We start from the raw sequence: 15452 nt of genomic DNA, 5'->3' as shown, positions 1-15452 counted from the left end.
TTAAGAGCAATACATATAACACCGCTCCTAATCACAACATGAACAAACCCAAACTCAATGATGTAATAATGGATAGATTGTAGACGTATAGGTTCCATATTTAGTAAACAAGGTAAGTTAAATTATGCCTCCATTTTCAAGGGTTTCTCCACGAGTGCATCACTGAGCACCTGTGGAGTCATTAAAGAGATCACAATGATTTGTTGACAATATTTAATTAAAGAAAAATCGGTTATAATTCACAGTTATGTTTTGGATGTTAATTGTTTTAACTGAGCCAGATATACTTTGTGTTAATGAGTCAGTTTAAAGGGAATTCAGGGCAACTTTGTAATATATAAAATACATTAAAGAGGTGTTGTATCCAATTTCTATTTTGCATACTGCAACTTTATCCGACCAAAGGTTACTCATCTGTCATTGCCTGTCCCAACATTTTGATAAGCGTCTTATGGAAGTGTAAAAATAAACAGTTTTGTTTAGCGTACTTAGGAGATGTTAATGAAGATTGTACATTATTTAGACCAACACTAGAAACAACATCTTTGTGTGCCCAAAATGTTGGATGGCAAAGACTTAAACAAAAAGTTAGGCATTTGTCATCAATTGTCATAAGCACTTGCAATATTACAGTACAGTACATACAATAAGACTATTCTCCACCATAAAAAAACTCAGATTTTGAGAGGGAAGTGTTGACCATATTTGGCATTCTGTAAGTCAATAAAGTATGCTGAGCCTTTACATTACATGTTACGTGTTAGACGCTTTTATCCACATGATTACAATGTAAGTAATTGTATGAAGTTGTGCGTGTACATGTTTAATAAGTACACATGTTCAGGCGTGGATTCAAAGTGCACATTCAGAGCTTGCATGCTTTGATAAAAGAGGCCCCAGGTGTTAGAAATGGAACATTATGCAATGCACGGCATACAGCCAGATTAAACAAACAGGTGCTAAATGCTGTCTAATACGACTAATCAATGGCCATTCTGCACCATTTTGGCATTAATGACAAAACCTGCAAACAACCCTCATGCATAAGAAGCCATACATAATCATAAAGTTGTGAAAACAGAATAAAATATGCCTGTAGTTACTGCATCGTTATCTTTCAAACACATACGAGTCTTTCATTATTTAATGATCTTGCATAAAGAGCATTACATATTAAATATATTTAAATCATTTAGCTCTGGCATACATGCAGCCTTATGTTTGAACATTGTAGTCATAGCTTTCGGCTTCATGTTTAATGATCATGTTCAGAGTTTCCGTGACCATACTGAACTGTCTCTCAACATTCATCGCCCACTGCATGTAAAATATTGATGCCAACACACAGCAGCATATGCAGCTGCATTAAAAATCTAAGTTTCAGGGTCTCTCGGAGCGGCATCGAGGAGACTCAACCGCCTTGATGAGGGCTCGGCCCAGAATGGAAGAGCCTGTACCCTCCATTGATTTTAAATCTGGCAGATTGTGCTGCTCTTGTTTGATTCATGTGGACTTTGAGTCTAACTGACAAGTGATACAATTATATTACAATGAAATAAATTCTCAGATCAATATCCATCTGTCCTTATACAGATTAGTCGATAACATCCCACGGACACAGTGGGTGCTTTTTAAATGATCAGAGCGTGTATTTTCCAGGGATCATCAATCAAGTTCAATAAAAGTGTAAAGAATATTTCATATTCCAGATTTGAAGTCTGCACTTCCACTAAACTAAATGGATTTAGGGTTTCACAAAAACATCAATAACACCTAGTCAGGCCTCTATCTCACAGACTAGGCAGGAATGCCTGTGATAGAGTCTTTCCCCTGACATTTTTCTAACAGCGCTGAAAGCTACTCCGGTGTTTAATTGATACAAAAAAGAGAATCTCTTTTTAAGTTTTCGCTTAAGGGCAAACATAAACACCAATCCTGTGGTTTAGGCTGAGGTTTTTCCCTACTGGGAAGAGGATGTTTGATGTAATGTATCCTGCAGGTAAACTTACCAGTCTCTCCCCATACAGGCAAGTATTCATCCTGCTGGATATCCAACATCAGTTCCAGGCCGTTACCCATCCCACCCTTCATCGTCACCATGAGGGGTCGTCCATCTTGGCCTGAATTAAAGGTGTAGCACTTCCCATAGCGAGTGAATATCTGAAATACACAAAGAGACAAATGCAGGGGTTTAGGTGATACATGGTCACAACAAAATGATAAGGAAAAAAACCCCTGTGGAGATAAAGGTAGCGCAGAGAAGGGGATTGTTTTAAAAGCAGCAGGAAAGCTCCTACAGGAAGCCTTTCTGGTTAGGCTGTCCGCTGCAGGCCTCAGAGGTCTTGGTGCTGAGCCCTCACTCCTCTCAGTGCTGCATGATAAAGTATGTGCTTGAGTGGATATGACATGAAAACAAAAATGTTTTACTTTGTTCAGAGAGGGACTCCCTCAAACAAACCAACAATGGCTCCTGGCATCAAATCAAACTTTGCAAAAAGATTCTTCAGATACAGATTTAAATATTTAAGAGAAGGTAATGATTTCAGGAATTTTGGATAGGATTTTTTTATTATCATTCGAGCTCTAAAGTCTATTTCAGTCAGTGTGCAGGTTATTAAACAGCAAGAAGCACAGACAACACACATTCACTGGTTCCAGCTGCTTGCATGTAAGTGAATATTATGGGTTTTTTGACTATCAGAGGACAAAACAAGTCATTTGAAAATGTCCCCATGGGCTCTGGGATATGAAAAAGGGTTGATCAATAAATCAAAGTAATTGTCAGAAAATTGATCATTTAGTTTTTGTCCTATTTATCATCAAATCTAGGTTTGGGTCCTATACATGTCAAAAAAGCAGAACCAATACATGCACAAGTTGAGATTTAAGTGTCTCGTTTGAATGCAAAAATATTTAGCAATTGAAAACTAATATAACCATAACATATTCCCTTTCAAAAAACCTAGAACTATTGAGTTTGGGGAATTTGTCCTTTGAATTGACTACATTTTAAAGCTCTTATAAAATACCAAGTGTCATAATTTTCTCTCACAACTGAATTCAAAGCATCACCAGATCAAGTGAGCCCAACCAGTTCCAGTCTCTCTTTATCTCCACAGTGCGACACGAAACTGCAGATGCAACTTAAGAGTTCAGTGAACATGCTGCATTCTCATGAAACCTGACACTATTTATGCCCTCGGATTACATGCCTGAAGTGTGTTCGTCTTATTATTGGATCAGGAATGAGCTGCACAGTAGTGCTGTAGAGCTACTAGAGCCCAGCAGAAAACGTTGATCTATTGGCAAAGACACAATGCCAGTGAACTAATGGATGGTAATCAAATCATAGACATTAGGAAATTGAAAGCCATGGCCAGGATCCAAAATAAAATGTCTGCCTACTTTGTTGTCAAGCCACATGATTGTGAGCCCTGTATCAAAGCATCCTCGCTCATAATTAACTTATTATTAACCTTCAACGTTTTGACATTCATATGAGGAAATGGTAAACGGAAGTGGGGGTGGGGTTTGTTGAGTACAATATGAGCAGGAAAGTAATAACTGATATAAGTCTGCCTATATTTGTCCGTCACTCTATGTCTAACAATCGTACTCACTAGAGATAAGGCATCATTGCGAGGTAGTGGTACAAATAACTTGATCTAAACACAGATAGCTTGCACAAAAGGCTTTTCTTCAGCTGGGACTGCCTGAAGAATGTTTCTTATATTTCTCGTGAATGCATTATGAGATCCTTGGGAACACATCAGTAGGCGTTCATTACAGGAGTGACATATGAGTCAGACATAAGCATGTCATGGAAAAATGACTCAAACGTCACAAACACCAGATGCACAGAGTTGAGAAATTGCAGCCGTGTCTCACAAAAGAAAAGTTATCATAATGTGAATCCTGCTCAGTGAAGTGTGCGGGGAAAAAAATGGAGAGTGAATCACAATGGATTGCCTCCCAGGGTGCGAATAGATGGGATCTTTTAAGACACAAAGTGGAGAAATGTAATAAAAAGCGTTCTGAACCCAATATAAAAGTGACCTTTCAAGTGCACAAGTGAATCAAAAACAGTGAGTGCTGTGCCTGCCAATGTGCAGTGACTGTAGAGCAGGATACAAACATCAATAAAATGGCCCTGAATCCATCTCAGTCCTTGAGTCGCCTCTCGCCGTAATCAGATCACTGTTTATCATTACTTTTTTGAAAATATAAGGCAGGGGGAATCTAATGATATCAAAGCACAACCTGCACAACACATCTGATGATAGGGATGGGAAAAACCTGCAGAAGAAAACGGTCTCTGAGACTTTTCTATGCACAGTTTTTTCCCATGAGACCCTGCAACACCCAAACAAATAAAAAACCACGCAGTTTGTTAAGGCAATTTCTTTCCTTAGTTTTACCCGTTTACTGCTTACAATGACATATTTTTTACGAGACAAGTTTGACAATCAGAAAAAGAGGCTGAAAGCATTTGGCAGATATACATCAAGACAACAGCGATGCGATTGCTAGTGATTGTTTTGTAGCGTGCGTATGAGCATGCACACTTTTGTGAGAGGGAATGATGGGCATACCCACATGGGGATGTTCCGAGTATACAGTATTTGTGTGTTCGTTGCCATCTGCGTGTACGTGTTGCTAACGTGGTGATTGACTAGGGGAGGTCTATAGTCAGAGTTGCTGTGGTAACCAACAGATAGTGCTGGGCTCATAGAGAGAAGAGCAGCAGCGGCAGCGGTGGGTGCTGGTGATGACCTTGGGGAGTCGGGATCTCCATTGTGCTCTGCAGCTCTGAGGCTTGCACTCAGTCTCTCTTCATTCTTCATGTCTATCGATCGCACAGCCTGTCTATCTTCATCAATGGAGTTGGCGGTGTTTGTGCAGCATAAGCAATCATAAAATACATTACAAAAAATTCATCAGGAGTTATTCTGGACTAACTAGAGGCAGAAACCCCATTTGAACAAAAACAAAACTGTTTTAATTTAATTATTAATTATTTAAATTATGGAAGCAATCAGCTGCATTGAAGGACTACTCACATTTATGGAAAACATTGTTGTTATTAAATAAAAAAACTTAAAAACATTTAGAGTTAGAAGTGAGTTTCTATATTTGAAGTATAAAAGGCTTTATTGTCACGTGAAAAATAGCTATAGCTTAGGTTTGGCCGTCCCAGGCTTCCCCATTAATGCAACATACAATAAAATAGTGCAATAAAAAAGTGCACAAGACAAAACGTTGCAAATTGCAGAGATAAGAAAAGTATATACATATAAAGAATATTGAGTAAGATAAACCACAATGTTAAATGTAATACAGCACAGTTAAATGAACTGTATAAAGTAATGATATATAATTAAATAAATAAGCCAATATTTGTGATGCTTTTTTGTATTGCTCAAACTGCCTATTGCCCTTAAACTGAAAACCACTGTATTGTGTGAACTTGTAAACACAGGAATAAAATATTAAAACCGATCCCACCTATGAGGAAAAACACTGAGAGAGACATCATTCTCTCTTGTTCTTGTAGGGTGTAGGAATACCATAGTCTCTCTCTACGATAAATAATTCACAGTCACACAGCTCAAGACTGTTGAGATGGCCCTCGGCCATCCTTCACATGACAATGTGACAAGGCTGCACAAGCTGTTCCTTAAAGTTGCCAGGGAACCACTTTCCCTCCTCTCCATTGATTTCAAGATCAGCGCTGAGCACCAAGGTGCAATGTGTTATGACAGCTACAAAAACAGACACAATAGAAAGATTGTCTGTGTAGTACTTGGCACTAAATCAACTTGGCATCACATAGGATTCACTGATTTTATCACTGAACTTTATGGAGTATATTTACGATCAATGAATACAAGTAACAGGTAGATAATGAAGTGTGGTAATTTACTGTTCTACTGCATCGACTACTTCATCTGTATGTGGAGGGAGTGTTCACATCTCACACTGTAAAACAAAGCAATAGATCTAGCCAAAAATACACCAAAGAGTCACATTTTGAATCCAGCCCCAACAAAACATAACTGCAGGCTCTCTAAAATACAATCTCACCCCAAGGTCCATTAAGCAGTTTTTTTGTGGAGCTTCTATGCATAACAGTCATTCAGCAGATGAGAATCCAAAAAAAGCTGCTAAATGGACCTTGGGGCGAGATTGTTTTGTAAACTGCTGTTTCCAAGGTCAGGAATGAACTCTGAACCTAAACTTTTAGGGCATTTCATCATCATTTTCAGACAAAGCAGGCAGCTGTACAGCTGAAAAACTCTGATAAACGTACTTTCTGCAATGCACTCAAGTATACAAAATATAAATAGCTACTTACTGGTGAAGGAAGCGAAATATTAAGCAGGCTAAGAGCTAAATATTTCCTTCAAGAGGTAGAGGAGAGCAGAACTGAGCCAAAATATATCGGACTTAAATTCAAATCTTTTATGTGTCTGCTGGATGTGTAAATAGGCAATATGTCAATGTTGTGTTAACAATCTGTAGTGCTGCATCAAAGTGGCCAAAACATCAAGTTAGTGCAAGTTCAAAGAGACCCTATTATGCTTTTATGGGTTTTCCCTTTCCTCTAGTGCAGTGACCATCAACTGGCGGCCCGCGGACCACATCCGGCCCGCCAGACATTCTCATCCAGCCCGCACGGCGGGGTTACTGTGGCGTTGGCGGAGTGGTTAGTGAGTTCGCCCCCCACTATTTTTTTTTTTTTACAACGTCTCGTGAGCATACTTGCCAACCCTCCCGATTTTTGCGGGAGACTCCCGATTTCATTGCCCTCTCCCGGTTTCCTCCCGGGGTCATATTTCTCCCGCATTTCTCCCGATTTCTGACAAAATCAGATTTACTCAGGACCGTTTCCACTCGGACTTTAATAAAGCTACACCATTGTTTGGTTTCCATGGTAGCGTAGCGCGCGCAACTGAAAGTCTGAGAGGGTGAGGAAGATAGTCACAGCAAACAGAACAAGAATCGACAATTCTACCCTCTGCTCACTCCTTTCCTGCCCACACATATGGTGCTACAGGCCGCAAGGCAGTGCACTTACAACTACAATAAGCATGTTAATGTTAATCTAATACAGCTCCGGCGATCCACTAGCACCCCCCCCCCCCCGCGGTGGTTTTGGAAATGCTCCCGATTTCTGAGGTCTCAAGGTTGGCAAGTATGCTCGTGAGTAATGAGCAGTACCGGAGTCCAACAGAGAGGCAGCAGCTACGGGACAGTAGCCTGCGTACTGCGTAGCCTTCCCTGCCCTGAAGAAGAAGTGATCCTTTGTTAGCGTGAAGAGTCTGCTTTACGCGCAGTAGCCCCGCTACGAGGCTCCGGTACATGAGCGTGCTCCACTAGCACTCCCCCCCCAACAGAGTCCAACAGAGAGGCAGCAGCTGCGGGACAGTAGCACTGCGTGAAGAGTCTGCTTTATGCGCTCCGCAGTTGCCCCGCTACGAGGCTCCGGTGAGTTGACAGTCCTCTGTGTACTTCTGCGACATAGTTATATCACTAAGTAACACTCACACTTCTATTGGCTAGAGCTCCAACACATTGTACATGATTGGCTAAGGTGGAAATCACTAAGCTGTTGACCAACCACAACAGAGCCGGCCAGCTAACCAATCAGAGCAGACTGGGCTCTGGTTTCAGACAGAGGGTGAAAAGAGGATGCTGCAGCACAGGCAGTATGAGAAAAAACATGTCATAGAAGCATAAAACACAATTATATGAAACGTGAAAATTATCCCCCTTAATGCAGGTGTAATGGCAGGTATGAAGCTATCAATACATTAAGTTCACGGTTACTGTAAAGATGGTTGCAACTACGTTCAGTTATTATGCTCCAAACATCTGGAACAAACTCCCAGAAACCTGCAGGTCCGCTGCAACTCTTACTACTTTTAAATCCAAGCGGAAGACTTTTATTTTTGCCATTGCTTTTAATTGAACTATTAATACCTTAAACTGCACTGTTACTCCCTTCATGTACCTGTGCTACTCATTTTTGTAATTATCTTTGCTTTTAAATCCTGTTTTTAAATGCCATTTCATAACATGTTTCCGCTGCGCTATTTCTTAATGCTCTTAATGTCTTTCATTTTTGTAAAGCACTTTGAATTGCCTTGTGTTGAAAGGTGCTATATAAATAAACTTGCCTTGCCATGCCTTTCCTTGCCTTACTTCACTTCCACAGAACTGTACACATTCTGTAATAGATAAAAACTGCTGCCTTCAATGTCTTTGTAGTTAATTATAAGGTAGCAAAAAATTGATATCCCAAGCCCAGCAATCTAAAGCCCCGGCCACACGAGGACGATAACGCAAACGGACCGCAATCGTTATCAAAAAAGTCTTCCGTCCACACGCAACAGGCACCAGAAACGTGTCCGTTCACACGAGACCGCTCAAAAGCGCTGGAGACTCTGTAGTACATATGCCAGGCCTGTAAGTGGCGTTGTAGTCCTGCCACAAAAGCAGCGAAGAAGACTTCCCGTGCATGGTTGCCATGGTTGCCCTTCTGTTTATTCTCCGCTGTGGACGCTCTGGCTCTTTTTCTCCCTCCCCGAGGCAAGCGTTTGCTCCTGCTGCTGTAAATCTCTCCGGTTAGTCTACCAGCAGATGAAAAACACCCACCTCTCCGCCTCTTCCAAGGGACGAGGGGACCGTGCAGCAGAGTTTCAGTTAGATTTGTTTCCGCCGGTCAACATGTCCGTTAAAGTTTCAATCTTCCGGACAAAATTAGAAAAGTGCCGGTCAAAGGTCTTCTTTGTTATTTATTGAGCTTGAAAACAAATTGATAACGACTCTATATAATAATATAAGAATAAAAAAAGGAGCCTCTCTTTTCCTCCCCCTCTTCTGACAGCCCAGCAGCTGATCTCTGAGCAGGAGAGGTGGGGAGAGGCGGGGCGAGGCGGGGCTATTGCTTCAGCGTTATCAGGAAATGATCGTATAGGCGTAAACACAGGAGGCGTGTGGCGCAGTGGATAGAGCCTTGGTGTTGGGATCAGGGGGTCACAGGTTCAAACTCAGTCAGCATGTCGTTGTGTCCCTGGGCAAGACACTTCACCCCAAATTGCTCCTGTGGGGATTGTCCACAGTATTGAGTATGTAAGTCGCTTTGGATAAAAGCGTCTAACAAGTAACATGTAATAATTAGGGCTGTCAAGTTAACGCGCTAATAACGCGTTAACGGATATAAGGAGCTGTTTCAATGAAAACAGAGGAGCGACATTTCGCCGACAACTGCGCCGAGCACTTGACTTTATGCAGGTAGCCAGACATTGTACGAAAAGTCAGCACAGATAGTGCGCGCAACATGATTGCAGCGTCCAGGCAGCTCCCGTTCGAGCATATATGCCTTGAGCTGCACATAGCTCCAACGATCCATCACAGTGTCTCCACACACACACACACACACACACACACACACACACACACACACACACACACACACACACACACACACACACACACACACACACACACACACACACACACACACACACACACACACACACACACACACACACACACACACACACACACACTTTGTTTTGTATGAGAGTGGTTCCAGGTTGAATTGAGGCGAATATTTGTAATGTTCAGAGGTTGTTGTGTTTAATATTCATGAGAATATTTGTCATTGTTCAAATGATAATAAACAAACATATAAAGCATATTTGTCCACTCATATGTTGATAAGAGTATTCAAAACTTGAAAAATATCCCTCTAAGGTACATTTAGAACAGATAATTAATAATAATAATTAATTTGCGATTAACTATGGACAATCATGCGATTAAATATTTTAATCGACTGACAGCCCTAGTAATAATGTAATGTAACACAGAGCCGTTTGCCCCCCCAGAGCGTTTCGTTTGCAGATCTACCCACCTTGGGACCCGTTATCGTTATCGTTTTCTGCGTTTCCATGTCGGCCTTGTGTGGCCGAACCGTCTATCTGATAGTGAACTGTAGCAGATACGACCGTTATCGTCCTCGTGTGGCCGGGGGTTTAGAGTTGCAAGAGAGAACTGGCAAACAAGTCAATACATCATGTGACCTGTTGTATGTAGACAGACTCCCCTCCCTCCTCCACACCTCACTTCTCGAGTGTGACTGATTATATTGGTCTGGCTCATGATGCCGACAGCTCCTGCAGCCCTGAGGCCAAGCAGGCCATCATTGATTATCAATGCACAAGCACATATCCCCAAAACACAGACATCGGCATCAAGCTTATCTCTGAAATAGATTGTTGCTTGGTTACCCTTTTAAAATACTGCACACCATGATGCATTCCTTAACATATTGGTAGGAATAAATGTGTTTGACTGTGATAACTTGTTTTGTGGTTCCAGTTGCATTGCATAGACATTTGTGATGAAAGAAAAAGAAAAGCATTTGTTTGATGCATTACTTTGCGGAGTCTGAACCTGAGGAGGGCTGCCACCAAGCCAGGCAAGTAAATTACACATTTGCCCTTAAAACATAAAACAGCTTTCAGTCATGCCTGCTGCAAACAGCAACAATCTGATTTCTAACATCAAACAGTTTTTCGAATACCAGAGAAATCTACTTAACTGAAAACAAATTTGGGTAATGAAGTGCGAGAGAGAAGGGGGGGGGCTAGCTCTCACATTGTTCTCCAAGCGATGATGGAGAGCAATCAATGGGGCTGCAGTTTACCAATGAGGTGCCAGCGCTAACTGTTTTCCATCACAGTATCGGGGTGTGTTGTAAAGCTTGGCTAAATGAATCAAAAGTCTTCATCAGGGGCTGATTGCTCTCTTGCGAAAATAGGATTGTAAACATTGATCCCGCAGTGATGAAAGACAATAGAGGGACCAGTTCCCACCATATGGTGAACACACTTCGAGCATCTTCAATAAAACGAAACTTATTTTGATATTGTTTGGTGTGGAATTGACGATCATAATATGGCAGTGTTTATTTATGTGGGTGATGGGACACAAAAACAGAGGGGAACTAAGTGAGTGAAGGAGAGAAGAACAGATGCGTATTAAGAAATGGCATCCTGTGATCCATTTTAAAATGCAAATATTATGCACACTTCCAATGTTTATAAATCAGTCAATTTAGTTACACTACAGGCATAATACAGCCAGATTATGGAGATATGTGATGAGCTGACATCCAAATATGTAAGATAAATCACTGTACACACTATAAGGAGTGCAACACACCATAAGTCCATTAATACATATATATCAGCATTTATATCTGACATACGCTTAAGAGATTTAATGTATAAGGCGCATACAAGCATCGGTGCAGAGGTACGCGCCTGTGTGCAGCCTGGTGCCTGCTTCTGCTTGTGTTCAATTCAAATTAATTGCGCAGCGAGTTGATATCTGTCCGCGCAACACATAAAAGATACTGACAGGCAATTACTAACGTTTCACCTCCTGACTCAGCGCAGTAATTGAAAAAGCTGCATCCTGCTCTAAAAGCTGCATCAACCTGTTGGGAGGGGTGGGTGGAGGGAGGGAAGGAAGTTCGAGCAAACAATTGAACTTTGGCGACACACTCACGGTGCTGAAATTCCGCGGGCCGCACAGCTCCCCCTGGTAGCGGCAGTACAGCAGCATCTCCTCCAGCTGGTGCCCCAGCCGGTCCAGCAGCTGCCTCATGGACGGCTGGGACTCCCGCGGAGGAGGAAGAAAGTGGTTAAAGTCCAAAATCCGAGACAGCGGGGACCAGGGAGACTCGTCCCCCTCGCTCCCTCCATTATCTCCCAGCGGTATTAGTGCCTCTCTTGCGGCGGGGGACACCTGCCAGTTCTTACCGAAAAGTCCCAGCCACCTCCCCGCGCTGAATATGTCCGTCTTCTTCATGCGCCGCGGCAGCAGCAGGTTCTGGTTGCAGATGGTGACCGCGGGAAACACCAGCCGCTTGGCGTACACCATGTGCGCCTTGCTGTACACGGGCGAGGAGAGCAGGTACCGGACTCTGTTGGAGGACCAGGTGAGGAGCAGACCCAGAGCCGCCAGGAAAGCCAGCAGCCAAGCCACTCTCCGCGGGTACGAGCCGCTGAGGAAGATGTGCCTCAAGCCATGTAGGGTGGTGTGTTTCAGGAAGAGCTTCCCCGCTTCGGCGAGGGAGCCTGGTCTCGGTTTGGATCCAGGTGAGGTGCACTGGCACATCTTGGACGAAGGCTTGTGCGCGCTTTGAACATCGGTCCCGGTGTGGTCACAGTGAAATGAGACTGAACTCGGATTCGCGCTCTCAGATGGCTGCTGTTAGGAAGAGACTTTGGAGAGGGGAGAGAGAGTAACAAAAAAAGAGAAAGAGGAAAGCGCACGAGCTCGCGCCTCGCGGGCAATGAGCAGCAGCTCGTGGTGGTGATGGGGGAGTATTTTGTCAGTCGCACAGCGCTCCCTGGGCTTGTCCAAGGGGTGAGCTGGAGGAGGAGGAGGAGGGTGGGGGGTCGTGGGGTTCTTCAGAATGATTTAGTGCGCGACTGTGCAGCAACAGGATACCAGGGGGATTATTTCATCAACATTACAAGAAAAAAAATGTTCCGGAGACAATGGATATAGTTAAAAAAAATACATTCATATTGCAATTACACGTTCCTTGTGTGCTTCATAATTACGACTCTCACTTACCCCCCTCCAACCCCCATACAACACACACACATACAAACACACACACATGCTCTCTGTTTCTTCAGAATGTCCTCTGTGCTGTTAGCTGAATGAAATCATTGGCCTCAGTAGCTACAGAACATTTGTCTTCCTTTTCAAGACCGTCACACACAAGCACCTTTAGGCACACACACACACACACACACACACACACACACACACACACACACACACACACACACACACACACACACACACACACACACACACACACACACACACACACACACACACACACACACACACACACACACACACACACACACACACACACACACACACACACACACACACACACACACACACACACACACACACACACACGATAATCCCTTCTGGCTCACAATTTGTATTCTTCCTCAAAATTGAGCACTGCATCATGGAGGGCAATGCTGTAGAGTCTCCAGTCTATTTCATTACCGCTCCACGAGTTGCATTTTAAATATTGTAGTGCAGAAAAACACTCACTGGGCACCTAACATTTTGGTGGCACTCAGGTTTCTGCACACTGGTTGACATTTCCGACTGTCAATTCTCTGATGATGTTTCAGTAAAGAAGGGAAATGTTAAGGGAAAAAAACAAAAAAGGTCAAGATGCTTTGGGTAAATGAATGCAAATCATGTTGCACATCATTAGACATCTCCCATCCCAGAGAGCCTTACATAGATGTAATGTTTTTTTTGACCCTGCAGTGCCACTGTTTGGCTGAGGAAAAACCTGTTTCAGGCAGGCAACACTTGAATGCACCGTTGATGAAGCATTTTGTGAACACCATCTTCCTCTCGAGAGGGGTGTTGGTTAAGTGGTGTTTCACGCTTGGTTGCTCATCATCACAGTGTTCAAATCCAGAGCGAAAGCCAGACAACATGCAGGCCTGATTCACTCTCTCAGTTCCTTCTTCTGGTCGCAGTGGGTTTGTGCGAGTGTACGAGTCTAGTTTACCGGGGGACCGAGGGAAAAGAGGTGAGAAGGAAATTGTGTAAGTGAGAGAAGAAGGAGAGGATAATTGAGGTGTGCTGAGTGAATCAATTGTTCAAGTCTTGCCCTTCTCTAGCTTAAAGGAGAAATCTGGTGTCTGGCAACCTGGGTGATTGCTGAGATCTGGGAACATATTGACCACAGAAAAGTTAGACAGAAAAAGACAATCAGTCACACCAAAAGACGGGTTGTAACCAAGAAAATTCCCTCGTTGCACATTTTAAACTTTTCAGGCACAACTACAGCAAATCTATATGGGTGTTTGGAATAAGCACTTTGCTTTTCTCATCTTATTGAAATGAGTTTGGCTATTATGGGGTGAAGGCTGGATAACACACTGCATTTAAAACTGCAACATTTTAATTAATTTGAATGGATCTATATTATATTTGGATTTGCTCACAGGCTAAAAAAAATACGTTTAATCTTGGTGAACTCATGTGACTAAACCTTTTATTTTAAAGGTTAAGGTTGTTTTAAGTTAAACAAACCTCCATAGATGACAAATGGTTTTCAGTAATGAGACATGTTGACGGTACAAACAGGTGTATGGTCTCAAGGATAAACTGTTAAAGCTTGTTGTATTGTTAATCAATACTCAATTTGTCTTGAGACAATTAGCTACTTGTAAGGAGAGTTTCACTTTTCATGAAAATAAAGGATGTACAAGGTTGAATAAAATGCTAGTATGGAGTAAACAGACGGTAGAGAGGAAACCAAACCTCTTTCTCTATCTCCTATTGTCTCTTTAAAATGTAAGACAACATATTTAATGAAGTTGATAAACTTGCTGAAATGCACACATTGTAAGATGTTTATGTAATTTAAATGTAGAGAAGCTCAATGAGCTATTGTAATCGAGTAGCTCATCAGCTTCACCAGTTAGCATTGCATGTGTGGTCACTGCATCAACTTTTTGTTAAAACCACTTTTCTTTGTTACACTTTTACCGTGTGTCAACGTCTTGCCCTATTTTATTTTGAACTAGATTTGGTGATATGCACCACAAAGCATAATACTGTATGCCTGCACCATCTATGGTATGTTTAAAGAAACAAGAACTACAATGTATAGACTAAATAATCCCTCTCTCTCATCACTCATGCCCCATTAGAAGCGTGTGTTCTCCTGGCTTCGGTCTATATTTTCTTTCCGTCTTGCTGTTTTCTGGGTGTTTCTCTGGCCCTCGCTCTGCCTCCAGCTGTCACTCCTCAGCCTCTCCTCCCCCGGGGCTCTGCTCTGCCCGTCTGACACTGTGATCGATGTTGTCTGAATCAGAAGCTTGGAAAGCTCCCTTAAATTCTCCTGTCTGGACACAAATACTCTACCCATTAGCTAGCTGGACTGAAGATTGCTAAAGCTGGCGACTGTCGTGGAGCCAAGGAGAAGAGGCCAACTTTAAATGGTTTGTTACAAAGTTAAAGTTAAGTTAGAGAAAAGACTGTAGCTATACTGTATGTTTAAGGAAATATATCTTCAATGCTGGGTTAAAGTCAGGGAAATATTGTTGTAAATCATGACTGCAAGTATTACTTTTACTTTCCTAGGGATACTTGACTGCCTATTTAGTCAAGTCTATACCCAACCCACCCACCGACTACATGATAGTTCACATAGATAAGAAGACAGGAGAGTCAAGCACTTCTCACAGATGAGATCAGGCAACCACCAGCAGTTTAATCTTTCTCCATGTTTCTGGATTTAGACATCGTACTTTTCACTCTCCTCCTCTCGCGGGCTTAACACGTCATTACATCCCCCCTGAGGACAATCA

At 42.4% G+C, this 15452-nt stretch overlaps 1 protein-coding gene across 3 annotated transcripts in view; it reads right to left on the bottom strand.

Moving 5' to 3' along the window:
- The window catches only part of asic1b (acid-sensing (proton-gated) ion channel 1b), a 174811-nt gene that overhangs the window by 28578 nt on the left and 130781 nt on the right, over nucleotides 1-15452 (bottom strand). For 2 of the 3 annotated variants that reach the window (XM_034139477.1, XM_034139474.1), the window contains one exon: nucleotides 2010-2160. In XM_034139477.1, the coding sequence (XP_033995368.1) occupies nucleotides 2010-2160 (151 nt within the window). Of the gene's footprint in view, nucleotides 1-2009; nucleotides 2161-11583; nucleotides 12301-15452 lie in introns of those variants that run through there. The other variant, XM_034139476.1, reaches the window with a different exon arrangement.

This window comes from Trematomus bernacchii, unplaced genomic scaffold, assembly GCF_902827165.1.
Source record: "Trematomus bernacchii unplaced genomic scaffold, fTreBer1.1, whole genome shotgun sequence".
Lineage (NCBI taxonomy): Eukaryota > Metazoa > Chordata > Actinopteri > Perciformes > Nototheniidae > Trematomus > Trematomus bernacchii.
This window is presented reverse-complemented; position numbering and strand designations above follow the sequence as displayed.